Raw genomic sequence first — 26,502 nt, forward strand, 5'->3', positions numbered from 1 at the left:
TATTCTGTCACCCCTCTGGAAAGCATGGACAGAAACCAGCAAAAACACCTGACACTTCTAAAGCAATTTACATGGAAGGATCCTCATGTTACAGAAGTTTTGGCAATATGCTTGTGGGCTGTCCTGCCTTCACACTCTTCATATAAAGGAGATGGGAGAGGCCATGAAATTTGGTCAACTAGGGAAAAGCATGCTCCCAGGATTCAGGCCCAACTACAGAGCAGTTTGACACAAAGGAGCATTTTCACGTACAGACCAGAGGTAGCAACAGAATGTGGAATTTATGGAAGTCTTACCACAAAACCAAGTACATCTGGCAGTCTTCACAGATCTCTGTTATGTATTCATTTTAATTGTTACAGAACAAACATGAAAGAAAAACCCAACAGAGGCTTCAGACAGTGTCCCCAGCAGCACTTACCCTGTTGCAGAGGCTGAGTATTCGTACTGGGATTTTGACTGGCAGATTGGGTTGAACTACTGGCTGTTGTGGCAGTAACGAGTCTGACATAATGGAACTTGCTCCCAGGTACCTGAATCTGCTGAACATTGGGTGCAGTTGCCAAGGGAATAATTGTCTTAAATTGAGATGTACCCACTCCTCCTACAGTAATGGTCTGCACTGCTGATTTCACAGCCTGTTAAGCCAACACAGACAGCACAAAGTTACTTGTACAAAGGCAGAAAGAACATCAATATGTTTATTTCTCAATTTGTCAGTGAGCAACTCTAGCATAACATTTGTACCCTTGAGAGGGAAGACAGTTACCCTCTTTTTGCTTTCAAAAGTAAAACAGATGCAGAGATTAAATGCCTCTCAACATCTCAGAGTAAACTCAGTTCCATTTTCAATGCTCTACACCAAACACCAGAGTAAACTAGTATTTATATGAGTAGGGTGACTCAGGCCACTTCACAAGATACAACATCTGCCAAAACTATTTCCAGTGCCTACAGAGAACATGGCTCGGTTTGTCTTCCACAATCAAACAACCAAACATAGAAATATTCCTGTTATTAAAAGCACATGGTAAGAACTTGCACAACAGTTTGTCTGGTCTGCATCATAATTTATCTGCATATGTACAGATATGTCCTGTTAAGAAAGTTGGTAATTAATCCACAGAAATCACTGTGCAACCCTTGTGAGGAAAAGGGAACAGAATCCATAACTGATGGACATCAGAAAGAGTACAAGCTGAGAAATGAAAGAAGCAAGAACAATGAGAAGTAGCAAAACAAATTCATTAAGAAAAAAGGCAAAACGCTGAAAGAAAGTGAGCTCAGCAGACCTGTGCTACCTTACAGCTTGAATCTGCAAAAGTTCATCTTTCCAACTTTTCTCAAACTACAAACTAATAACAAGAAAGTTTAATTTCATTTAAACACATTCATAAGTCTACTGGTTTGACAGCAGCCTCTTTAACCAGACCTGCTCAACCTCAAACCTTGATTTCTTCCTTTTCCTGCTTCCATTTGACTTTTTTTTAGAGCTCAGGTTTTTATTCTCAGTATCTTTTACTATTGGTATAAAGCATTACTACTGGTCCTTGACATCAAGTTTAAGTATTATGCTTGGTTGTCAGTATGATGTGAATTCTTATGAGAACATTTTCCCAGCTGCCCAGTTTTCAGCAACTACAGAAATAAAATCTCAATTTGCACACATTTCACTAGAAAAACAACCCTGCTCTTCTAAAAGATGTTTTCTTGGGAAGTTGTATTTTTCTTAAGACATTTTATACCTTAACAAGCCAGAGCATCAAAATAAGCACTGTGTGCAAGCATGGTCACAGACATTGTCAAAAGGAGACCTGTTCTCTCTAGCACACAAATGAGCAGCTGCTATCCAAGGACAACTGGGAAAATTGTCAAATTCAAGGGACAGTTCTCTTCTAAAGGCATGTTCTTGAGCCCAGTGAAGACAGGTGAAGCCCTTGTGTTGTGTCAGATAGCTTTGCAACAGAACTCCCACAGACATCTCCATTTTTTCATTTAGGGTGCTTGCATTAGAGAGACGTAACCTTTTAACAACTATTTCAGAAGACAATTTTCTCTGAGGAAAAAAACAGTTCAAATCTCTGTGGTGTCCATACTCCCATATCAGGATTCCAATTATTTCCTGCATCAGTAAGATAAAACTGGAAAAATCTGAGTGTCTGGTCTCATGTTGTAGATGTGTGTCCACTCCCTGCTATATCCATACTCTGGATATATTTACACCCATTCACATCCCTTCATGTTTACCACAACAAGAGTACAGATATTGCAATAGAAAAAGATTTACCTAAGATCACAAAAGAGGAAAACAGCAAAAACTGTCATTTGTAAGAAAGGTCAGTTTTGTCTTGTGATTAATTAATGCAAAACTATTTATAAAAGCTATTATGGAAAAGCCCATTTTTCTAGAAATGAGACATGGGAAATAAATAATTTCTGGTTCTGTAGGTTTCAGCCCAGACCTCTACAGCAGGAATGTGAACTCCACTGCTGCAAACCTCAGAAATACCTGGAAAGCAGCCCTAGGCAGTGGCATAGAAACATTGGCAGAAGAGAAAGAATCCCCCAAAGAACTCCTCCTCGTGTCACAGAGTTCTTCATGTGACTTGGGAGATTGAGCAGACAGAAACAAGAATTTGCACCAAGTGGGGCTTTCCAGGCTGGAAAGCTACTGTCTAATAGCACACCCCTATATGGGCTTGCACTGGTTTGCAGCCCTCAACTGAAGAGTATATTATATATCCACTCCTTGGGGCATTGCTTCTGCCAGTTCCTAAGCAGACACCATCCCAAGAACAGCGGCAGACAGAGCGCTGCCGAGCCGTGCTCCAACACTGCAGTTCCCAGCAAGCAATGACACAGACACAGCAGAAGACAAAGCAAAGTCAGTCTGTACCTGGGTGGTTGTGTGGTTGACTATGGCCTTCCCAGGGGAGGAGGGTGCTGACTGCTGCACTGTGAGGATCTGCTGTCCTAACGCTACATTCAGTGGGACGCCCACCGTCTTCTGGGGGGAGCTGGGAGGCTGGGAGGCCACTGACACCACTGTTAGCTGCTTGGCAAAACAAAAAGCAGTTTAAACCTCTGTGCAGGATACAGGGCCCTGTACATACACATTCCCCTCCTCAGGACAGCACAGCTCTCCACCAGAACAGAGCTCTTTCTGTGAACAAGGGCCCTGCATTTAACCACAACTCACACGGGTCCAGCTGTAACAACAGAGCCCTTAGAACCTTGAAGGCATCACTGGTTTGCAGCACCAACAGGCTCCTGCAGAAACCTAGCACAGCATCTGGGTGGGAGTAAGGGGTTGTCTTTCCATTTGTTTTATTGGGGGGTTTTAAAGGAAATTATCCCATTAAAGCCTCAGCATTGTCAAGAGGGATCTTCTAAATAAAGATGTCATAATTGGTACAAGGACTATTTCATCATAAATAGGAATTTTAAAGAAAAGCTGTTTGAAAGAAAATTCTCACCTCAAACTACTGATTCAGTCAAAGTATAAGAACATCAACACCAGTACTTTGAAATCTAAACTGCAGTTTCCCAGAGATCCAGTCTTCTGACATTTCTGCAGAGTGCAGTGTTTATAAACACTCTATATAACCACACCCTTTCCAAGGCTGGTTTTCTACTTTTTGTTCTCAACTTCCTAATGTTTTAAGAAAAATCAGATACTTAGAATTGCTTATTAACAGTAAATTCAAGATGAAACCCTAAAGAGTCTTTTCACACCCACTCCTAGTTAAAAAAGTAACTTTAGAATAAAAATTAACTTCTTTATGTTGCTTCTCTTACTAATAACTGTCAAACACAAGTCTTTTACTCCATCTGTATAACATTACAACACTGAAGCATAGCCAAACTAAAATAATTATTTATTCTTAATTTGCTTTTTATTCATGATATTTCAGTTTGCCTGCACTGTGCATCTTGTCCCTCCATCTCAGTTTCTTCAGCAATATTTCTCTTCTCAAGACAATTATCAAATCTGAAACACAAGTGTCACCTTGACCTGTGCCAATCTCCAGCTCTGTGCAAGGACCACTGCAAACTTCATTTACTTCACAAGTGATCTGGAAAGACTAAATTGCCTGCGCAGTAGCAGGAATGGTTAATAAGTGCTGACCTATTAATATTATTGAGGTCTCCTCTTGAACAGCCTGTTGATGTTTTATGAAGGCATTAAAAATAGTCTGAGTGCTTGGCTAAGAGGGAACAGCTGCTCTCAGAATCAATGCTTAGGGAATGGCAAGAACTGGCAGGAATAGGAAACTATGCAGTAATGGATATCTGCTTAAAACCATAGTAAGGGAGCCAGTTGAAAAAATCTAAATTAGGGCATTACCACAGAGCATTGTGATGCAAAATGGAGACTCTGGAGATATTTTATGGACTCTGGAGACATGTTTATTATGTCTGGAGAGAAAATAAACAGCTTGTAGCATAGACACAGAGAGCTCCATTCAGACCACTGTGCAGGAGGGATAGAAGGCTGCAGCCAGAACAGGTCCTTACCTTGTTGGGGGATTTGAGTGGTGAGATAGCTATTTTATTCGGTGTCTGTTGTGTTGTTGTACTCAAAGATGATCCAATGACTCCACTCTCAGAGATGGTTATTGTCTTTGGTGGTGTCCCTGGAGCAGACTGTGAAAAAACCCTACCTATAAACAATGAAGATACCATCAGCTCCAGTTATCCCTGGTCACAGTCACTTTTAAAGCAAAGTTTTCCCTGCCATTTCTGCAATTTATCCCTACTTCTGAGTGTATGACCTGACAGGAAGGACACTGGCACTCTTTAATTTAGATTTAGCAACAAAGAAGAAAATAACTGCTGGTATTACAAACAAAAAGACAGTTTGCTCAGGCTTAAAAAAAGAGCCAAAATGGACATTGAGCTTTCTGTGCCATTCAGCTGACAATTGTTGACAGCCAGGACAGCATCCTGAGGAGCAGAGCTCTCCAGTACACCTGCACCACACAGACCCCCAGCCAGCTGGCAGCTTCCTGGGAAATCCTGGGCTGCTGCCAATGCCCAGAGAAAGTGAGCATTGGTGGGGGACTACTTCCTTTGCAACCTCAGCCATCAAACACCAGCTGGGTTACAGCGACCAAGAAAAAGATGTTTGGTCTGTCTACAATCAGCTCTGAGGTTTTTGCGTTTTTTCTCTTCTCTGCCGATGGTTGCCTCTTTCACTGCCTAACAGTTTTTAGTCACACCACCACCCATGTTTTCATGTGTGTGTCACGTACTCTCTCTCTTTTTACAATGACAAAGTAGAGTAAACATCAAAAACAGAAGCTCCACATCATGACATCAGTTTCAGGAATATTGCAAACTCCCAGAATGGAAAACAGATTTTTTTTTTCCATACTTTCTAAGTTTCTTTCCAAAGAATGCTTGACCACTGAGCTTTCCTCTGCTCCACTTTGGTTCAGACTCATTTCTGTCATAGCTTCTGTCACTCATTCTCTTGTACTACATTTATAAAAATAAGAAACAAACAAATACCAGCATAACTTTTCCATCCAAAATCAACTGGTGGCATAACAATTAAAGTCAACTGGAACTAACAAGAAAAAGCACTATCCTCATGGCAAGCTGATTTCCTCTGCAGTCTGTGTGCTCTAAAATAACCCCTTTTTGCAGTCTAATTAACAGCACAGATAGTTGCCAGCAGCTGCTAAAGCCACATGCAACCTGAAGAATGTCATTCTGTGGGGAAAAAAAACATCTAGAGGTTTCAATCCTTTGAGTTATTTCCTTGATGACAGCTTTCCCCTTTTCACTGCATCTCCTTCTTAGCATCAGCTTCCAAAGAGAATCTGGTTGCTTATACTGACAAGTCTTTCCAGATTACAACTTCCATCTCAGCTTGCAGGAATTTCCAGGCAATTAAAAATATTTATCACATTCATGAAAACATGTATAAAAAAAATCAAAACACAAACACAAATGTTACATCTTCTCTAAAGTGATGCCAGCCTCTCAAAGCTGGCAAGCTGTGCTGGCTCTTTGGAATGGTGAGGGAAAAACTAATATTAAAGATTTCACTCTCAATTAATGAAGCAACTTTACCTCCCAGTGATAGTTTTAGTGATGGCTCAGGCACAGGTGATTTTTCAAAATACTGATTTAAAAACTGCAAGTAATTTTTCATGTTTTTGGGTTGGGCTGTTTGTTTGGATTGTTTTTTTAAACACACAAACAACTTAATTCAAGTATTTATAAGCATAGCAATCTTCTTACAGGTTTATATATTTGGTAGGGAATTTGAGAAATTTGGGGAGTGGGATGGGGAATTCCTCTTTCACCTGAAACACATGTCAGGCTGCAAGCAGCCTGCCAACTCAAGAAAAAGATTATGTCCCAGCTCTGTGCCATTCACTGGCATCTATCAGTGTTCTGAATAAAGGAGACAGTTGCATCCTTCTTAAAACCAGCTCAAGTCCCAGTGCTGTAAAGACTTAAAAAATTTGTTTAAATACCTGGGAGAGATTTTAGGCCTACTTAGACTGATAAATCTGTAAGCAGTGAGACATCCTTCAAAGCTCTAATGATGAACCCAGCTTCCTACTTTAATCTTTTTCAGAAAAATTAGATGCCTAAGATGTTCATCAACAGATTCACTGCCATTATAAACAAGGTATTACACTTTGGTTTTTTCTTTACTTTTGTTGGTGCTTTTGCTGTTGTTCTGTGGTCAGTTGGGCTTTTATTTTTTATAAGGATATATAGAGTTGTTTTCCAAAGGGAAAGACCATTTGTTATTTGCCTTAATTACTTTCCTAGACACTTCTGCCATGGTTATTTTTGAAGCAGGTGAGCAAGTTACCAAAAACACACAGCTTTATTCACTTTCTTCATTCAAACATTTTTTTTTCTATTACTTGCATGTATTAAATTTAAGTCCAACTATAAGCAGATTAAAGTAATACAAAAGCATGTGTCTCCCTTTCCCTCTGTGTATTTATAAAATGTTTCTGAAAATACTTTCTGTTCATCAAGTCATCTTTTCTGTGGCTCTGAAGTATTTTTTTTTCTCCTCCCCAAAATCCATGAAGTAAAAGTACCTTGCAGTAAAAGCAACTCTGCAATTACCAAGATTATTCTAAATGAGTATAAAGGTACCAACAGGTAAATTTATCTGCTTCTACCAAAAAAGTTTTCTGATTTTTTTTTTCAATTGCTTGAGGCACTTTGACAGAAACTACAGTAAAAGTGTTGAGACAGAAGAATTTCTACAATTACCATTTTTTGAAAAGCCTTTAAAAAATGGCAAAGCAAAACAAGTCAAAGTAGTACAACCTGCAATGACTGGTGACACTTGAGTGGTCTGCCCTGTAACAGCTTTGCTATTGATTGGTTTTGCAAATATCAGCTTGGTGATCACCGGGCCAGAAGTTGGGGTTCGAGTCTTCTTCGCAATCTAAAAGATGGAGGAAAAAAGATCTAAAGTAACTTGAGCATTTTGGATCTAAATTATTGTATTGTTAAGTACATTAAAAATAAAAAGGGCAATACTTGCACACATAATTAGAAGAATAATTGTGTATCTTGCATTTCATCTCCACTTTTCCTTATGGAAAGAACTAGGAGATTATCCTTGACACTTCAGATTTCCAGCTACCAAAGTAGGATAGCCAAATTCCTCTCAGCTTTTTCAGAAGATAGCTCTCTGTGCAAATATCTCATCTTCAAGATGCTGAAATTATTTCTTACGTATGGTTGGTCTACATAAAAATGTCAAAATTAAATGCACAACTCTCAGTATTTGAAGCTTTAAAATAAGTTACTTCCTTTTCAGCCCACCAGGACAAAACTTGTCCCCAGTGATTTAAATATGACCACTACTGCTCTGAAACATCTCTTGACCATTTTGACATAGCAGCACACTTGTTTTGCAAATGGGGAAAATGCTTTCTGCAACAGTTTCCCAAAAGTACATGGATCATCAGTGCCTAAAAGTTTTGAGTACTCACTAGCCAAGAACAAATCAGTTGGCTACCTCCAGGTAAATGGGGATCTATTTTCATACTGCAACCCAGTCTCCTGAAATGCAGCTGAACCAAGAACATGTACAGCAATTCAATGACAGATCACTTCAGCTTGAAATCTTCATAAGCAGGAATATATAGTCTTAAAAGTTTTAAAGAAGATTTTTCTCCCCTTCCACACTGAGAGAAGTTAATTACCAATTGCATTTATTCCAACAGTTTTTATACATTGGCACCCAGCTAGTGAATAGCTCAATTTAGAGGCTGACTTTTTCCAAAGACTTTTAACCTGCTGGCTGCAGGGGCTGCCTGTGGATGTGGCCTGAGTCAATGTGAGGAAGGCTGTGTGCTCACATTTACTGAAGCCCTTACAGCTGCCCACCCCACAGGTGAGGCACATCCTGCCTCTCCTGCACCACATCCCATAGGCACCAGCCTTCAACTCCAGCAGTACCAGAGAGGCACCACATTAACGTCCATGTGGGGAGCCAACTTCTTACTCAAGCAGCTAAATCAGAAATCTGCCTGATGTGATCAGAAATCTGTGATGATACAGAGCTGACAGCTACTTTCGACAGCCTGAGACAGTTACAAATGCTCAAATGAAGCAATTGAGTAGGCTGGAAGTTATGGTTTCCTCCACAAAACCCTATCTATAGAATTTGTTGCCTGAAAACACCTTTTTTCCAACTCCACAAGGCAAAAACATTCAAAGTATTCAGGAGCACATAACAAATTCCTCAGCTGCTCCACAAAAAGCACACGTGAGGCTGCCCCAGCTCCCAGCAGCACAGTCATGGCACAGCCAGGGGAGCTGGAGCTCCCTCTGCTATGGCACTGGAGCCCCCCAGGCTGCTGTGGAAAGCCAAGGGCACCTCTGTGTGCCGAGCTACACCTGGCCAGGGAAGCCAGCAAGGAGCAGCTCTGACACCAGGCACCACCAGAGAATGGATCTCAGTTAAAGGAAACCATGTGCTGCTCCACAGTCACACTACAAGTGCTTCTCAGAGGAAAGCTCCATCTCAGAACAAATATGCTGCTCCTCAGGCACAGGAGGTGCTTTATGGGGGATATACAATTGTCAAGGCTTTAAAATGAAACAGAGGAGAAATAAACCTGTTCTTTTTGGAAATACATTAACTAAAACTTTGAAACATCAGTTGTTTGAAGAAGGAAATTTCATTTGTAGCCCTGCTCACAAATTTAACTCAAAGCCATTTTTAAATCTCAAGGATTCAATTACCTTAGCACATACACAGCTGATAGATGAGCAGGCATTTTATCCGTAATTTTTTTTCTCAGCTTGGACACACTTTAATTTCTGTTCAATTCTACACCTTTCATCTGCTTGATTTGAGATTTCTGTTTTAAATTAATCTTACCTTGCCATAAGGTATTATTGCAACTCAACTGTTATTGCTTTTTCTCTCAAGTGAGAGCTAAGTCTGGCTCAGAACATGAGGATTCAGCAGGAACAGCCAGCTTTCGATAACAGCAATTGTTTCCCGGTGCTTAAATGACTTACATGAATGTGTGTAAAGTACTACTGACCACTAACATGAAGTATTTCAGAAAAAAACTTAAAAATTCTAAAATAACATGTCAACACAAGTAGCCCTGCTTCCCTCAAACTCAACTTGCAGTATCCTCCTCAAACTAATTCTCCCCTGCTTTTTAGGTGAACTGTTTGTCTATAGAGAGGAAGGTCTAATAAACAAGTAAATCCCCTCAAGGCTTAGGAAACAGCAAGACAAATGTGGTTGGTTATAAATGAGGAACAGCACTCCTGGCCTACCTGCTGCCAAGCAAGCATTTCTGAGGTTTATGGCACTGGATAACCCCAGCCACCAGGGAGAAGCTTCTTGGCACTACTGGGAAACTCACTGCCCATTTCAGTAAAGACTGGAGAAGCCAGAGGAAATAATCAAGATGCCCTTTGATACTTCAGAATGGACAAGCTCTCTGGAGCACTGTGCCATTGCCTGTACTGATCACAATGAGCTTGTTACTATCCCCCTGCCTATGTAAGCTAAGCATGCCCTCTGCAAGTTACTTTGAGTTAGACTGCAAACATATTCCCAGGAGCAACAAGCTCTTCTGTAGCAATGTTATTATATTTAGGAGCACACACCAGCCTTCCTTCCCCTACAGAAGCCAAGAGATTTCCCTGCAGGCAACTTGACTTCAGGGGTCAAGTTCTGTCTTCCTCAAACTCTTCACTAAAGATGAACTAGCAAGTTCATATATATGGCTGGACTTTGTTTTCAGACTCTGTTCTATTCATACAGGCACACTCCTACCTCACATTTACTGCTGGATATCCACAGTCAGCTACCACAAAGGAGCTAATACACTATAAATCCACTCCCTGGATGACCTGTTGGGACCCTGTCCATGTACCCACTCTGTGTCATTTATATTGACATAGCATGAAAAATCAGGGACTCTAGAAATAGAAAAGAACATCTTAACTTCAGAGATGAAGAAACTGAGCTAGGAATGGGAGTTTGGGGTTAGGAACTGCACAAGGTCCCTTTTCAATGATGAAATAAAGCCACCAGGATAGCTTAGCAGCTGCCTTGCCATGGTAGCAACAACGCTATGGACACAGTTAAAACCAGAGCCAGTTACCACACAAAACGAGCACAAGGCAGACTTAACAGCAGCCAGGGTGATATGCCTGGACATCTGGCTCAGAGTCATGGCAAGGCCAAACTCTTGCTTCATAAACCTGGACTAAAGCAGCAGTGCAGCAGGCACAACACCACTCTTAAGGCTGTAGGCAGGCAGGAGCCACAGGCTGAAAGGAGATGTACTTGCCCAGCAGTTTTTTTCCACACATTTGTGGCACCAATTTCAGCTAAATCAGGACAAGCTGCTATAAGGACAGTAATTAACCTCTGGGTATAGATGAGGCCAAAGGCTCTGCCCCAATTAACACCTCACAGTCTCATGCATCCAGAACTGTAAGCAGAGGAGTCAAATTCCAAGAAACATTTTGCTGAACTCTACCAATTATGCCTCAGGTGCTGAGACTTCAACTATCACAATTAGATTACAAGATCAGATTAGATGTCAAGGCAATTGAGTTTCTCTAAAGATATACAAAGCCTTTATGGTAGTGACCACAAGAACTGATAAGAGCTCTTTGTCATCTAACCTGTACCAGTTCATTCTCAGCACCAAGTCAGAGCCTTGTGCCAGTCCTCCATCTGAAACAGCTGATTCACAAGAGATAAATTACAGGAGACCCACGGGGAGTCAGGGAGGCATTCACAGCCTCCTTTTCCACTCACTGAAGGTGTAAGGGGCTCGTTCAGGGTGATGGGCAAAAGAATCACTTCATTTGCTAAGAAAGGGACTCAGCGTGTGGGTTACCTCCCCTGTTATTCAGGGTAGAGCAGAGCCAGAATCTCTCACCCAGCCTCATATGTCACTCTGATACTTCAGAAATTTTCTGCAGGGAAAATAGCACTTCTGTCTATGAAGTGCTAATGCAATCATTTCTCCTGCAATAACAGGTGCTAACCTTGTCTTCTTGCTTTTCATTTCTACTTCCTCCTCTCCTTGTGGGAAAAAAGGAATGTCAAGTGCTAACAATTCAATCTGTTTTGCAAAGGGAACCAAAGGCTTAACAAAAAGAAACCACAACAAAACAAATTTACCCAAACTGCAATTAACTAGATTTAAAAACGGATGCAAGTCCATTAGTAAGAGCATCTGCTAAGGAATGTGTGGAATTCCCAATGGTAAATTGAAGGGGTCGATAGCCAAGCCACTGATTTCAGTCACTGACAGCACAAATCATCTCATGCAAGGAAAAACCACATCACAGCTAAGTTGTTCTCCCCAGTTTCCTGTACCTGTCACTTGGCAGTGAATAATGAAGCCAAATAACAGGAACTGATCTGCTCTTAAATGTTCCTATGATGACTGAAGTGCAGAGATTTTCTTGAAAACCATATTGACAATCATTTATGTTTCAAATGGCCATTATTAAATATGTTTCCAGGTATGATGTAGCAACAAAAAAGAAGAAAGTAGAAATTGGTAAAGGAATCATCTGCAACTTTAAAGAAAATATTCAGAATTTATCTTATTCACCTGCCATGAAATACTAATCAAGGAACATTTGGCTAATAAAATTCTTTAAACTTTGTCATTTTTATGTGCAGCTGATTATTTTTAATAGCATACTTAAGAGTTTAATTTCTCATTTTATTTAGACAGTAAAATAAATATTTTTCCATCATACCCTGCATTGAGTTCTACTTTTCCTTCACTTTAAGAAGTCTTATTTTTTATTATTTCTGCCTCACTGCAGAAAGGAAGAAGGAAGTCACTCACATTTAGTTCTGCCACATAACAGATGAGAATCAGACCCTTTGGGTCATAACCCAAGTCTTTTCAACACATTTTCAGATCCAAGTAGATTCTCTGTGGTTTCAAATATCTCAAGATCCATGCCAGAGATTGGGAACAAAACCTTGAATGTTCAGCTTTAGGTAACTAGATTTGAGGCAGACAAGATACACCCTTCTGTTCTTTTTCAGATGCTAAAAGTTTTTTTCAGAGAATTTATTTAAACAAACTGAATGTAATAGGCAGCAGCTACTCTTCCATAAAGGAGTGTATACTTTGAATAAACAACAACAGGCATATAAAGTTGAATTCAGTCTTCCTGAAAGTATGTAGAATTTATTTTATAAAATGAAAATAATGAGGAAATTATCTTCAATCTACTGAATAGTTCACTTTGTCTGAGGCAAACCCTAAGTTTCTAGACAGTAGCTAGAGGCAAACAGCATAAAATGGCAAACGCATCCACAGATGAAAGCATGGGCTAAGAGCAGCATTGTATTTTTTAAATACAAAGAATAAATGCAAAGGTTGAAAGCAACAGTGTGTCAATCAGTGCAGGAAACAGACAACAATTGCAGCAACAGAACTGGTTTGAAGATGTTTCATCAGCATAACTCATTTTACCTGTACTGTTTTTACTTGCTGGGACTGCAAGACAGAGGGCTGGGCCGCAGTGTTTATCAGCTGACTCCCCTGCGTCAAAGCTGAGACACCCACAACAGGTTTCACTTCCGACCGACCTCCAATGACAACTTTGATCTGCTGGCCTTGTACCTTGGAGTCTCCAGCCTGGGCTTGGGACACGGCCTTCTGCGACTGCGGGAGCTGGCTGTGGGGTAATGCTAACACAATAGGCTGGCCAGACTTGCCCAAAGTTGTTACAATCAGCTTTTGCCCATCCGGTTTAATACTCTGACTGCCTATTTTAATATCAGTGGCCTTGTTCAGAATAATCTGATTAGCTGAGATAGTGACAGGGGTCTGAGCACCAAGTTTATGGAGGCCACCTGGAAAGGCAGGCTTTACAGCTGCATTCACATCAGGGCTTGGGGTTGTGGTGGCAGTCAGTGCTGCATCTCCCGAGTGGCTGCTGGGCGCAGGAACCGATTCCGTGGTGACTGTGGCTGTGGTGGTGGCTGAGGAGTCGCTGGTGGTGCTTATGTTCACTATTTCTTCCAGTTCTGTTTCCATGGGAATGGACTCTCCCCCCATGGGCGACGACACGATAACAGCCTCGATGCTGTCGTCCTCCACCAGAGTTATGCCGGTGTCCATGATTTCCTCAGGGAGCAAGCTGTTCACTTCTGCTGAAACCACCTCCATTTTAGTAGCTGTGGCAGTGATGGCCGGAGCAGGTACTGCAATATTTTAAAAAGTTATTGGCTTCCAGAAAACACATCTTTTCAAAGTTTTATGAATAATATTATCAAAGAAGAAAATGTAGTCAATTTTTTTCATAATGAAAGTATTGTGCATGCACAGGAGGGTTATCATGGGAAAAAAACCCTGTCATCAAAATGTGACACACCAAGCTGAATTTAGTCTCTGTAATAACTTATATCAAACCGTTACAATATCATTCACTGAAGTAAAATAAAGGTATTACCAGTCCACTCTTCACACTCTAGTACACAAAGAAGTAGTATTTTCCCTCAGAAAATATGGGCACAGACATTTAAACTCACCGAAGTATAAAGCAAGAGTTAAACAACTTTAAAAAAATCTAATAGATGATGATGTATTTTCATACATGCCAACATTGATTACCAGGTTATGTTGCTCAAGAGACTTGTTATCCATACCAGATGTAACATTCTTGTCAAATTTTCATTTTGGAAATCTCAGAAAAACAAATGACTGTTTAGTGATGGACTTAAACAATCCCAAAAGGTCAATCAACAGCTACCTATCACAGGATCAAGCTAAAGCCCTGCCACTCACAAGATGAAGAGATAATCCCTTGATGCTGGCTATGAAAAGAAGAGCTCAGTAATTTTTTTACTTCAATACTATCCAGAAAATATAACACACAAATTCATTATTAATTTGAAAGGTGTTCTAAACACAAACACTGTATGAAAATAAAAGGAATTTTATAAGAGCACTCAAATTATATATTAAACAAAACCCCTGCAGTGAGATTCAAAGCCAGTGTCACTTCCACTTGAGAAACCTTACGGACATTGCTGGAAATGGCCACACTGGAGCATTCCCCTAAAGCTCTATCAGTGTCAAGAGTCTGAGAACAGACCAGCTCCATAAGGCATTTTCTGCACTTGCTGACCCCAGGGGCACACTTGGGCCCTGGGTGAGCACACCACGTGGGTCTGCCTGCTCCTGAGTACTAATTATAAGCTCAAGGGGACAAAACACTTCAAATTCTGTTCCCTACTTGCTAAGAAAAGCAGAGCTGAGTTTTAATAGTAATTCATGAGGAAGCGTGCCAGTGAAAACACTGACCAAATGCGGGGGTGACATTATTTCCTCTGGAGTTGTTGTGGGCTGGTTTTGTAGAGCAGCTAACTACAGAACAGCTTCATTTCACCCATAAGGTGGAAGGATTGGGGGAAAAAGCCCTGCTAGAATGACACAGTTTCCATGCTGAGCTCCAGAGATTATGCTGGAGCAGTTCTGGCCTCACTGATTGCCAAGGGTGCCACTGTGACCCCCCTCACCTCAGAGTGCCAGCCAGACCAAGCTGCCCTGACACCCAAGAAGCCTGAGCTCTGAAAGAACTGCACTGACCCTCAAACTCACGGCTCACTTATTGGCAGGCATTTAAAGATACAAAGTTATCTGATGTCACTGCCAGAAATACCTCCTGTGGAAAGCATTTGTCCCCCAGTAACGCCTGCACAGGGATGCCAGCCCTGGTAAGCAGCCCTAGACAAAACAGCCAGCTCTGAGGGACACATTAGTAATTGCATCACATTGCTGCCTAAAGTCAAATAGGTTAACTGCACAAATGATTACTCAAAAGTAGACTGTTTTTGAAGACAGCATATGTTAAGGTCACTAGGTCTTCTGAGCTGTGTCACTTGACTGTCACCTCAGCAACTTGCAAAGGCTTGCAACCCAGATATTAAAACTTCAAACTATTTCAGTTTTTTTTGAACAAAAAAAAAATAAACATCAAACCAAAGCATCATCCTGTTCTATACTGATATGCACACAGGGCTTGAATCCAGAAGTTAAGACTCCTAGTGTCAAGCACAATCTATGTAATGATTGCTTCCAAGTTTGAAAAGGAGAGAATTATCTAAATTAGACAGTGGGGAAACCACCTCACTCTGTAATTATAAATAGTTTTAAATAATTTGCTTTTGGTTTCCATTTGTACATGTTTTTCCCAAGAAGAATGGCCTTTCTTAGCATCTTTTAACAGTATGATCATAAAATACTTAAATATATCCAAGTAGTTTTATAGTTCATCAGTTATTTGCATTCTTTATCCTTACCATTTGGTTATGTTACAAAGTGGTTAAATGCTTATTAAACACCTATATCTAGCAGAAAGCATACTTATATTAAAATACACAGTCAGGCTTTTAAACAGCATTTTGAGTCCAAACTAACCACTGCAAGTCAGAATGCAGAAGAAAAAGAAATATATCATATCTAGTCTGGAATGAGAAACTGAGAAGTGAAAAGGAAAGAAACATTACTCAGAGTTACTGTATGAACAACTCATGGCAATTACATAGGAAGATTTTGCAGTTATCAGGTAATTTTAAACTTAGCTTCCATTATTGTATTCAGGCTAGTGCACTCAACAACGGCAAAGAACCAAAACACAACCCACTGGCTCCATTTCTTCTCTGCAGGTTGGACATGACTGGAATAGATACTTGATAGGCAGCAATGAAAATTTCATCCTGGCTATATACCAGAGGCTGCTGTCAAAGGCAACTTCAACATCCCTGCAGATTTTTACTTCTTTGTATCTAGCCAGGATATCTCAACAGTTCAGCTGTTTATTTTTTACTAATGCTTTTATACAGTTTCCCTTTTTCAGCTCCTCTACTAAAGCGATTATCAACAGTAAAAACGTGCCAATCTCTTATAATATCCTAACAGCCTTGAGATTGTCAAGAAAGGGTAGCAAATAGTTTTAACTATTTAAACCCTTGAAAGTTTCCTTCACTTCAGCAGCTATGTTTTGAGTACTGAATAATGCACAAGCTCTGACTACAACCCCTTGAAAAGATGCATCACTATGTGTTTACTCAAAGCCTGAAGGAAAAAGTCAATCTAGACCAAGCAAGGGTTTAGCTTTAGACTGGGAAACTCAGCAAATATTCTAGGTTCAAATTACTAAACAGATAATTTTAGCCAAAAAATAATGGCCATACAATTAAATAAAAGTTCACTGAAAAATTCATATAATGAAGATTTGTAAATCTAGCTCAGAACACCCAATTAGCCGAACACATTACAAAAATGTTGACAGTATGCTTTAGTCTCTTAACTAAGTCCTGGATCAACAACTCTGAAAAGTAAGGAGAAGGTAGAGGAACAGTAAGGAGAAGGAGAGGAACAAAATCTAGGTGCAGTAAGGAACAAACTGTCAGCTTGAGCAAACTACCTGTGATCATCTTACTCATAAAACAAACGATACCTGTTCTTGATATTCAGGAAGAAAAAAGTATATATGATGGTGTAAAGGATAAAGAGGATAAAAAAGATTAGGATTGTAGGCAAAAATACAGAATGGTATCTGACCGGTATCTGTGAGTTTTGACCTTTTTTCTCCATCACTAGCATGTCACTGCAAAATCTCTAAGAAACTCTGTTAAAAGTATTGAGATCAACCATATCAACATCTTTGGTGATAAATACCAGAACACCCACACTAAACAGGGAAAATTAAAAAATCAGTATAATTAAGCACAGTGATCTACAAAGAAGTAAACAAAATGCAAGACATAAAAATGTCTTGTACTTGACAATAACTGCATTTTATTACATACAGAAACATCTCCATTTCACTAAGAATAGCCAACCTTCCTGCCTGCAACCCTGAGCAGTTTGAGTAGAGTGACAGGTTACAAAACCAGCAGCAAGGTGTACTGCAAGCAAAACACACATTGATAAATTCAGATTATACAGAAACAAGGCTGCTGAGACCAGCTTTACACCAACTCCTGGGAAGGTGATGCACGTTAGCAAGGCCATGACAACAGAGCAGAGGGCCAAGGCACTCATCACCACTTGTGGCTGCTGGCCTGGTGGTGCTCAGCCATGGGAACACTCTGGTATAGCCTGACAGATCTAGGAACACTGGCCAGACCTGCCTTGAGTCACTGGCAATGCTCATTTTTTAACCAAATTCCCAAGTGTCACTTTCAACAGAAAATAAGGAAACTAAATCAGTAACAGCTTTTATATGAACACCTCTTGAAGCAGAAAACAAACTCACAGCAGCCAAAATCAAAAGCCTCGTAAATGCAACACATTTAACGCACCCCTGCAGCAGCAGGATTCTCCTGGGACCAGCAGGAAAATGCTAAGTGAAACTAAGTATCATGGCCAGATACAGCAGTTCTTAAAGCTGGGACAGATACACTTGAGAGTAGCACCCTTAAGGGCCAGGAAGAGCAAATGCTTTCAATTGCTGAGCTAAAACGGTGCAAAAACCCTTAAAAAAGAAGGATGAAGAAGAACAATGAAGCCTGCCCTCAAGAAAGGGGAGAATGAGGCTGAAAACCTGAGTCAGATGAATGGCAGAAAAGACTGGACAACCTAACAAGTAATTGTTCACTGCAAGTACAGTGGACTCTAATGAAAATGAATAGAAAAGAATGCAGGATCAACAGTTAGTCAGTACAAAAGGGGTAATATTTGGATTTTCCATAGCTGAGACAAAAATGTGGCAACACCATCTCTTCTCTTTCCAATCAAGGTGCAGCAGAGGACTGCCAGCAGGCTATGGCTCAGATGTGAGGATTTTAAAACTCAAAAATCCCACATTTCATGGTTACATTCATAAAATTGGCATATTTGAACCTTAACTAGCAAGGTTTAAAAACACAATATATTTCATTCCTAAGTCCATTCATTAGAACAAAGGCAAGGACATGAGGAAAATGGGGAAATACAGAATAGATCCTTGATGATTTAAGTGAGAAGCATGAGATGCTGCCAACCACATTTTAGTTGCTTAAATGCTTTTCAAATTTTTTAGCTTCTGCTTATCTGCTCTCTCCAATCCTGGCAGATATTTAAACTCCTGAAGGCTGCTGAGCTGAAGAAATCCGATTTTTTGGGACCTTAATACTTGGAGATTAAGCAATTTGAATTGCCCAGCCCTCAAGTGCTAGTGCCCAGACCTTTGTGCCAGGGCAGGGACAGGTAGCAGACCAGTCTGCAAAAGGTGTGCCCACTGTTGATCTCCTGCAGCAGCTGGTAGGAAAGAGTTGGATGGCGGCTTCCAAGCTGCAGGAGACTCAAAGTCCACAGCCAAAGAGCCCAAAACTCTCCCATCAGCACACCCAGAAGGGACAGGGGAAATAATGCTGAAGAATGGAGGCTTCCAACACCAAGGACTGGCAGGAGGAAGAGACTTCTCTCAAAAGCTGAGGTGACCCTGCCAAACTGCTTCACTGCTCTGCAGACTGAAGAGGAAACACCCACGACAGCAGGGAAGATGCTGGAGCTCAGGCAGCCCCAGGGACCCCCTTTGCCACCAGCAGGGGTTTGGGAGCTCATTCAGAAATCTGGTCTGTCAGGGACTGGGGGATCCATCTGACAGAGAAAGGAAAGGGATCTTTGTCAATAGGCTTGTCTGGATGGTGAGGAGGGTTTTAAACTAAAGGTGTCAGAAGAGGGAAGCCAAGGACTGTGATCTGGAGCAGAGTCTGGCTGGAGGCTGTAGCCAGCAGTGTTCTCCAAGGGGTCAGTACTGGGTCTGCTCCTGCTGAACTTGTTAAATGATCTGGATGAAGGGACAGAGTGCATCCTCAGCAAGTTTCAGGATGATTCAAAACTGGAAGGCATGGCTAATACATCAAGAGGTTGTGCTACAAAACAGTGAGACCTGGACAGAGGGGAACCTAATGAAATCCATCAAGACTAAGTGCAGGGTCCTACACCTGGTGAGGAATAATCCCACACACCAGTACAGGCTGGGGGCTGACCTGCTGGAAAGCAGCTCTGGAGAAGGACGTGGGAGTTCCAGGGGAGAAGTTCCACGCAAGGCAGCAGAGTGTGCCCCTCTGGCCAAGAAGGCCAATGGTGTCCTGGGTGAGTCAGGAACAGTGGGGTCACCGTCTAGAACTGCTGCCCAGAGAGGCTGCAGAGTGTCTTTTTCTGCAGAAACCCACCTAGACACAAACATGCAGCCTGCCCTAGGTTCTGTTAGACTAGATGATCTCCAGAGGTCCCTCCCAACCCCAACAATTCCCTGAATCTGTGAGCAGCTGGAAGCTGCAACAATTTAAGTACAATCCAGCGGAAACACTGTATTGCAGTAGCAATTCATTCACCTACTTTTCTTCCTCTTCCTAATCTCCCAGCTCTTGGGATGGAGTAGAATAAAAGCATGTTGCAATTATTCAATCGTGGAACAGTCACTAAGCTCTCCATGCTGCTATAATTAACAGATAATAGTACAAAATATTGACAAGGACACTTAAAACAATGAGCACCCACTCCTGACCGAAAAAACAATACATAGAGGAAGAAAGAGATTATGTTCTTTGCAGACATGCTGTAAAGAAAAAAAAGGTTTTCAAAAATATTAATGTCTTACTGTCTCCAAAATAGAAAAGTTTTACACAAATGCATCTTCTTCCTTCACCACAACAGCTGCTACAAATTCACTTTAAGACTCAGCTATCTTGTGACCTATAGCTGTTTTCTTCACATCAAAACTATTTCTCACATAGAAGGAATCTCAGCATGCTACCACAGAAATTCAATTATACACCAAGTACAAAAGCAATTTTTACAATTAAACTAAAAAGGACATTAGAAAGAGTACATTACCAAAAATCCCCACGAGTCAGAGCTTTTCAGGCAAAATGGAAGGTGGAAAGAAAAAGGACAAAGCTTTAACTAAGTTTTCAACAAAAGCAGCATGTTATACAAATTGCAAATGGTTGAATTACGTTACATGTACAAGTGAGTGCATTGTTTCCTAGAAAACCAGCATTTCAAAACACTGGGACATCTAGCTCTGGATCGGACAACCCCCTTTCCACCACAAGAAAATACTACATTGCCCAAAGGTACTACTTATTACAAAAGAAGATTATGAAGGAAGAACATTCCAGCTGTTGAGAGGTACTGAGCAGTATTACTGAACAAACACAACAAAACCCCAAGCACTCACTCAGAGTCATTAGATAAAGTCTTAAACACTTGCTGCTTGTTTACCACACACCTCACTCACAGCAACTTTCCAGGAAAGTACTGGAAACAACATTCCATGCAGCAGAATATTTCAAAGCAGTTCAGATTGCCTTCTGTAATGGGAAACAATGTTCTACTTCCAAGCAGAGCTTTAGGCAAACTAAAAAAAAAAAAAAAAACCAAAAAAAAACCTAGAAACTAAAAATAAGAACGCTCCTCTTCGCCTTTCCCTTGGTTTGCATGCCAGTTTTAGTCATTTTCAAAACATGCCATAGCACAAAAGCTGAAACAGAACTGCACAAGTGCTACAACCACTAGATATATTCTGAAGGTGTTCACTCCAGTGAGCAATCCAAATTCGGTGTTTGTGGATTGATTCTAGGGCCCTTACATTTAATCAAGTGCTTCTAACCTTATGTCCCATACAAACTTTGTATGGAAGTTTGAGGTGAGACCAAAAGTAGAAAACCTTAAAATAACTTCAAGTATTTTTATTTTTTGCCATGTTTAGTAGGCCAATAGTAAGGCATTACGAATCTAAAGCTACATTGAATAAACATGTAGTGAACTTAGCCTGACTGATAAAAAACCAAAAACCAAACAAACCTGAAATGTGAGGAGTACTTATCACTAGGCCCAAAAAAAAGCAAATTTTTGTTTTCTATGTACAACTTGAAATAAAGGTCTTGCTCTCCAACTCCAGACACCCCTTGAATGTGAGGCTACAGAAAAATTCAGAAGACACAGCAATATCACACCAAGAACACTCTAAACTACAAGTGTGAAAACTACCACCATAGGCTTGATATCGAGTTCCCCACAAACTTTTAGCAGGTGTTATCATATTGCACACCCTTAAGATCAGGCTTGCTGCCAGCAATTTCAGCAAGAGTACATTTTAGAGCTGTATTTATGAACAAGAGTTCATCACCACAGAATCATAACCTACCAGTTTTGCTGAGACTTCTAGCTGGGAAGCACAATGATGATCCAAGTGCATCTCACCTATACTACACTAGCCCTGCCTAGTTAGGTACAATACATGAAGTCCATTCTAACTGAAACAAACCCCCCACATGACACTAATTTCAGTGAAGTATTTAATTTCAAAAAAATATGCTAAAATGACAGAAAATTTTGCCCTAAAAAGCTTAATTCCTTATGTGTCTCATGCAATCATGATCTTTTTCAAAGTTAGAACATCACAGAGACGAAAACTCGAGAAAAACCTTAAGACAAAAAAGTGCCATGCTTTAAAGGTAGTGCTGTCAAGATTTGAACATAGCAGTGAAAGCTGCTACGGCCACCACTGCTTTTTAAACTCATCTAGGGTGGCTTTCTTCATTTTTGACTCAAGTGGAGCATTAAAACAAAATTACAGATAGCCCAAACAGTTAGTTTGCAGTGATTTGCAGGAAAACATGCTTCTAGCTGCAATCTCAGCAGTTCTACCAGCTTCAAACATGACAACACTCTAAAAGTACAGAATATATTGACTTGCAGATGGGCTGAACTAAAGATAAATGTTCACCTGCAGGAAACCAGGACTACATTCAGATTGCCTCGTTCAGAAAAACCACTATTAACACCTCCTTCCCACTTCAGTCTCTAGATAAAGCACCTTTGTATTCCTTTTGGGAAAACTTACTTAAACAACTATGACTGTGCAATAGCTGACTGACCTTTGTGGAATGAAATTTCACATTAAGATTTTGAGTTGAGATCAATTCAACAGGAGAAATAGGAATTTCTGTGGAATCTTCATCCCTGCTCCAGTACCACGTGGGTCCTTTCAAATGCAGGCTGCTCAGACCTCCGAACTCTCATGTGTTGTAACATGACAAGTTGAAGAGCTTCTGAAACACAAACTTGTAAGTTTCATTAGCTGTAGGTAAGAAAACCAACAGCTTTGAATAAGCACTTCAAAAATCCCCAAAAACTTAGGGACAGGACTAGCCAGAAAGAAACATTTCAGTGACTAGGACTACACTGTATCTCTTACAGCCTGGGTTTCAATATGCTGAAAGTGACACGGCAAGATATCAACACTGTATCTTACACTACCCCTGGAGAAGCTTTATTCCACACAACATGCCAAGGCCACTGAGGAAGAAGAGTTCTTTGGATGCAGCACTCTCCATGCTGCTCACTGGAAGTCTATTCCAGTGCCCCATCACTCTCTGGGGGAGGAACCCTTTCCTAATACCTAAACAAGCAGCAGGACTTGAGAAAAGCCCCAAATCTTTCCTTACAGGATACCCTTCCAAATTGGATTTTCATGCCAAACACAATCAACCACCCGTTGGACAAGTCACCACTACACTGCCTGAGTTGATACAGATCCAGAATGTTCATCTCCTTCTCAGAATTCCTAAGTGAAGAAACAACAGTATGAAAAGCCTTAACTGTATTTTTTCATGCAAAAAGTTGTTTGGCTTTTTCAATGTAGCAAGATCTAGCTCTTTATTACATCTAAAACCAATTTGTGTATACAAAAGAAGCTTTTGCCAATTTTTTTTTTGACATCTTTGTCAGTTCATAATTTTGAGGACTGGAGATGAACAGTGATTAACATATGACAGGACAGTGGAGCTGACCTGCAGCCTGACAGGTTCTCTGTGTGACTCAGCTGCCCTGGTTCATGGCTGCACAGTGAGCAGCACCACACACCCACGAAGAGCTGGACACACCTGAACCAGAGGCTGTCACTGTAAATTTGCCCACAATCCAGCTCAGGACACACACCCTAAGAGCTCTGTGTCAAACTATAAAGTCCACTGAAACCAACCCAGCAGCAGAAATAGAACTTGAAAATAACTATGGGATGTCTTTCTGCAAAATTCTATAGCATCTGCATTTATCAATGTCATTAAGAATTTTTGTGAAGAATCCAGGACATTCAACTTGTCAAAATCTTTCATTCAACCTATTTCTTTTTGCTGACATAACACCAAAACTCACCTTCCTGTTCAAGAAAGAACGAGTTCTTATTTTTCCCCAGTCATTCCAGTAGCGACAGTAAAATCTCACAAGTAGCCTCTCTTTTGCCCATTTTCTGCTTCTCTGCTGTGGAAATCCAATTTTTTTTTGTCCACAAGAAATGAAAGTGACAAACTTTGCCAATATCACTGACTGCAAAACTGACTACAGCCTTGCTGGTCATTGCAGGGTAGCCAGTTCACAGCACTGGCACCAAAACTAATCTCTGCAAATGGAAAAACACCCACTGGTCATTTAATGGTCCAGGCATTCTTCCAGCAAGGAGAAAACTTATTTTAAGAAAAGTTTAATGCATAACAGCACAAGGTTCATAGTTCCCAGAGATTCTTGACTGCCTGCTAGTGCAAAGGATTTAGAACACCTACTTATGCAAAGTAGTATCAAATCACACTTTAGGAAGTGAAGATAACTTGTTTGCCTAAGTTGATTTCAAGGGGAAAACAAATAAATCTTAGAGAAACAAATCCTTTTATTGGGTCATTTTATAAGCAAAACAAACTAAAGAACAGGCTAGGTAATCTCCTTATTTGCTGTGCTCTCTCATCCCTTTTTGACAAATACAAACAAGCACATCAATTATTCCAGGCAACTGAAATTCACAAAGAACAACACAAAAAAAAAAATAGGAAATGCAGTTCTTAAGAAACTATTGACACCAGATATGCTTTCATTCATTTGTAAGAAAAGCCTCCACAGAAGTATATGTATAATCAAGACTCACTCTGCTCTGCTGGCATATTGTCAAATGAAAGAGCACAATTGCACGTAGGTGATCTTGCTGTACTACATTTCTCCTAATTAACTGCCATTCTTCAATTTTGCTATTTTTCCAATAATGGGGAAAATAGTGTCATTCATTTTAGGCATTCCCCATTTTCTTACTCTCTCTGACACTCCATGTTTTATCTCTAAAACTGAAAAGTTTGTTTTGTCATAAAGCAAAGAATTACAAAATCACTCAGCACTGTGTTTTTTCAACAGAGAGGCTTTTGTTTAAGCTTACTGAGCTAGAGATGCTTTAACAAAATGCGTGTCATGAAACCAGAAAAAGATGAATCCATGAGGAAGCTATGATTAACAAGGGTAAGTGGAAAAACTAATCATCTAAGACTGCAAACTCACCATGTTTGCATATGTAATAGCAGAGTGAAAGCAAACAGCTTTAACACAGTAACAAAATAGGTATGTGGAAAACAGACAAAATAATTTCCATTCTCTTTCCTAGTCTCCACATAAGACAAGTCATGGAGGCAGTTTGTCTGCATGCTTCCCAGAGGGTCATGGCTCTAGGTTTATCAAATACAATACCAATGGCAAACCATAGCAAGGAAAAAACCTCAACCTCACTCCTTATCAAATGCTGAATACATAACCAGTGTAAGTATCCACTTCTTTCTCCAACAGTTATAAGGAATACTTAAGAAAATACCAGGTGTTCTTCTACCACAAATTAACCATCTATAGTCACAAAATAGTTCCCAAGGCAACCACAAATCCCTCAACCAATGCACACCATTCCCTTCCCATTACTCTACATTCTGCTAAGTGACTGCTCGCTGCCTCAGACACCACACAAACAACTGTGTGCAGCAGATCATAACAATGGGCAAGGTACACAAATTAGCAACTCCTACATGTTTGTCAAGTGATATGTACATGAGAATTTTATATTACACAGTTGAGGGTTTTGGGTTTGTTCCATTTCTTTTCCATGGGAAGACTGCTTAAGTTCATGTTTCCACTGCCATGTTTACTATAGAGGTGCTAGGTGATTTGTTTTTAAGACTGGGGAGAGAAAAAACCAACAAACCAACTTGTCCACATACCAGCTATGAAGATCTTTCTTCCCTCGGCAATTTCTGAGTAATTTATGCTTCCATTATAATTTTAAAAGGAAAAGCAAATCTAAAAAACCTTACATGTCAACGAACTGACAATTATACACTAATAAAACAAGCACCTGCTACAACTTCCTAAGATTCAGTGTGAGCAATATCCTAGCAATACCTTTATTGCATGGTTATTTCAAACAGCGGCATTTGCAGCTCTGTGTGTACATGAGCAGCAGCATTACTTTCCCTATATTTCAATTCCCCGTGTGTATTAAACCAGCACACTACTGCTAAAGGTCTCCTGTCCACCTTTGGCATCTGCCTTTTTGTTTCCACCCATTTTCCCTCCTTGTGCTAGCAAACATCTGTATGACCACAAGGGCAGCCCAGATGAAGGAGCCAGGCAGGAGCAAAGCCATCCAAATCCAACTGCAGGTTGTCACAAACCCATTTTCTCCATGCCACTGACACTGGTGTCCAACCCAGGAAGAAAACTAACCCACAAAGCAGCAAACAAATTCTGGTGAGTCAGTGTGCTGAGACAGCTCTGTTCAAAGTCTATGAGCACCAGAGCAGCACCAAGGGATCACACCTGAAAGACTTTTCACAGGAACAAGTTTCACCCAAGGAAAACAGACTGCTTGAGTCTCCAACAGAAACTGCTGTTACTCCAAAGGAATAGAAACCCCAAAACAGACAGTCCCTAAAGATGGGGATTCAGTACGTACCTAGAACGCACACAACAGATCAAAGCAGAGCCCAACACTAAGGGCACACCCCCTCATGTGGGCAGCAACACCTCCAATAGCAGAAGGATGCTAGGATGCTTCTGAAGGGGAGTGATGCCCCAATCAAGGAACTACCAATCTACATCCAGATCCGGAACACAGGAATCTCTCACTTCATGTAGCTTTGTGCCCCATGGCTAATCAAGGGATTATTCTGTTAGTCTCCCT

General features: G+C 40.6%; 1 protein-coding gene across 3 annotated transcripts in view; it reads right to left on the minus strand.

The window, feature by feature from the left end:
- The window catches only part of LIN54 (lin-54 DREAM MuvB core complex component), a 39,212-nt gene that overhangs the window by 9,747 nt on the left and 2,963 nt on the right, over positions 1 to 26,502 (minus strand). For 2 of the 3 annotated variants that reach the window (XM_058024385.1, XM_058024384.1), the window contains 5 exons: positions 12,987 to 13,720; positions 7,312 to 7,432; positions 4,519 to 4,664; positions 2,897 to 3,052; positions 422 to 638 (listed from right to left, as the gene is read on the minus strand). In XM_058024385.1, the coding sequence (XP_057880368.1) occupies positions 422 to 638; positions 2,897 to 3,052; positions 4,519 to 4,664; positions 7,312 to 7,432; positions 12,987 to 13,685 (1,339 nt within the window). In that variant the 5' untranslated portion in view covers positions 13,686 to 13,720. The remainder of the gene's footprint in view (positions 1 to 421; positions 639 to 2,896; positions 3,053 to 4,518; positions 4,665 to 7,311; positions 7,433 to 12,986; positions 13,721 to 26,502) is intronic. The other variant, XM_058024386.1, reaches the window with a different exon arrangement.

The sequence above is a fragment of the Melospiza georgiana genome, chromosome 5 (assembly GCF_028018845.1).
Source record: "Melospiza georgiana isolate bMelGeo1 chromosome 5, bMelGeo1.pri, whole genome shotgun sequence".
NCBI classification, from domain to species: Eukaryota; Metazoa; Chordata; class Aves; order Passeriformes; family Passerellidae; genus Melospiza; species Melospiza georgiana.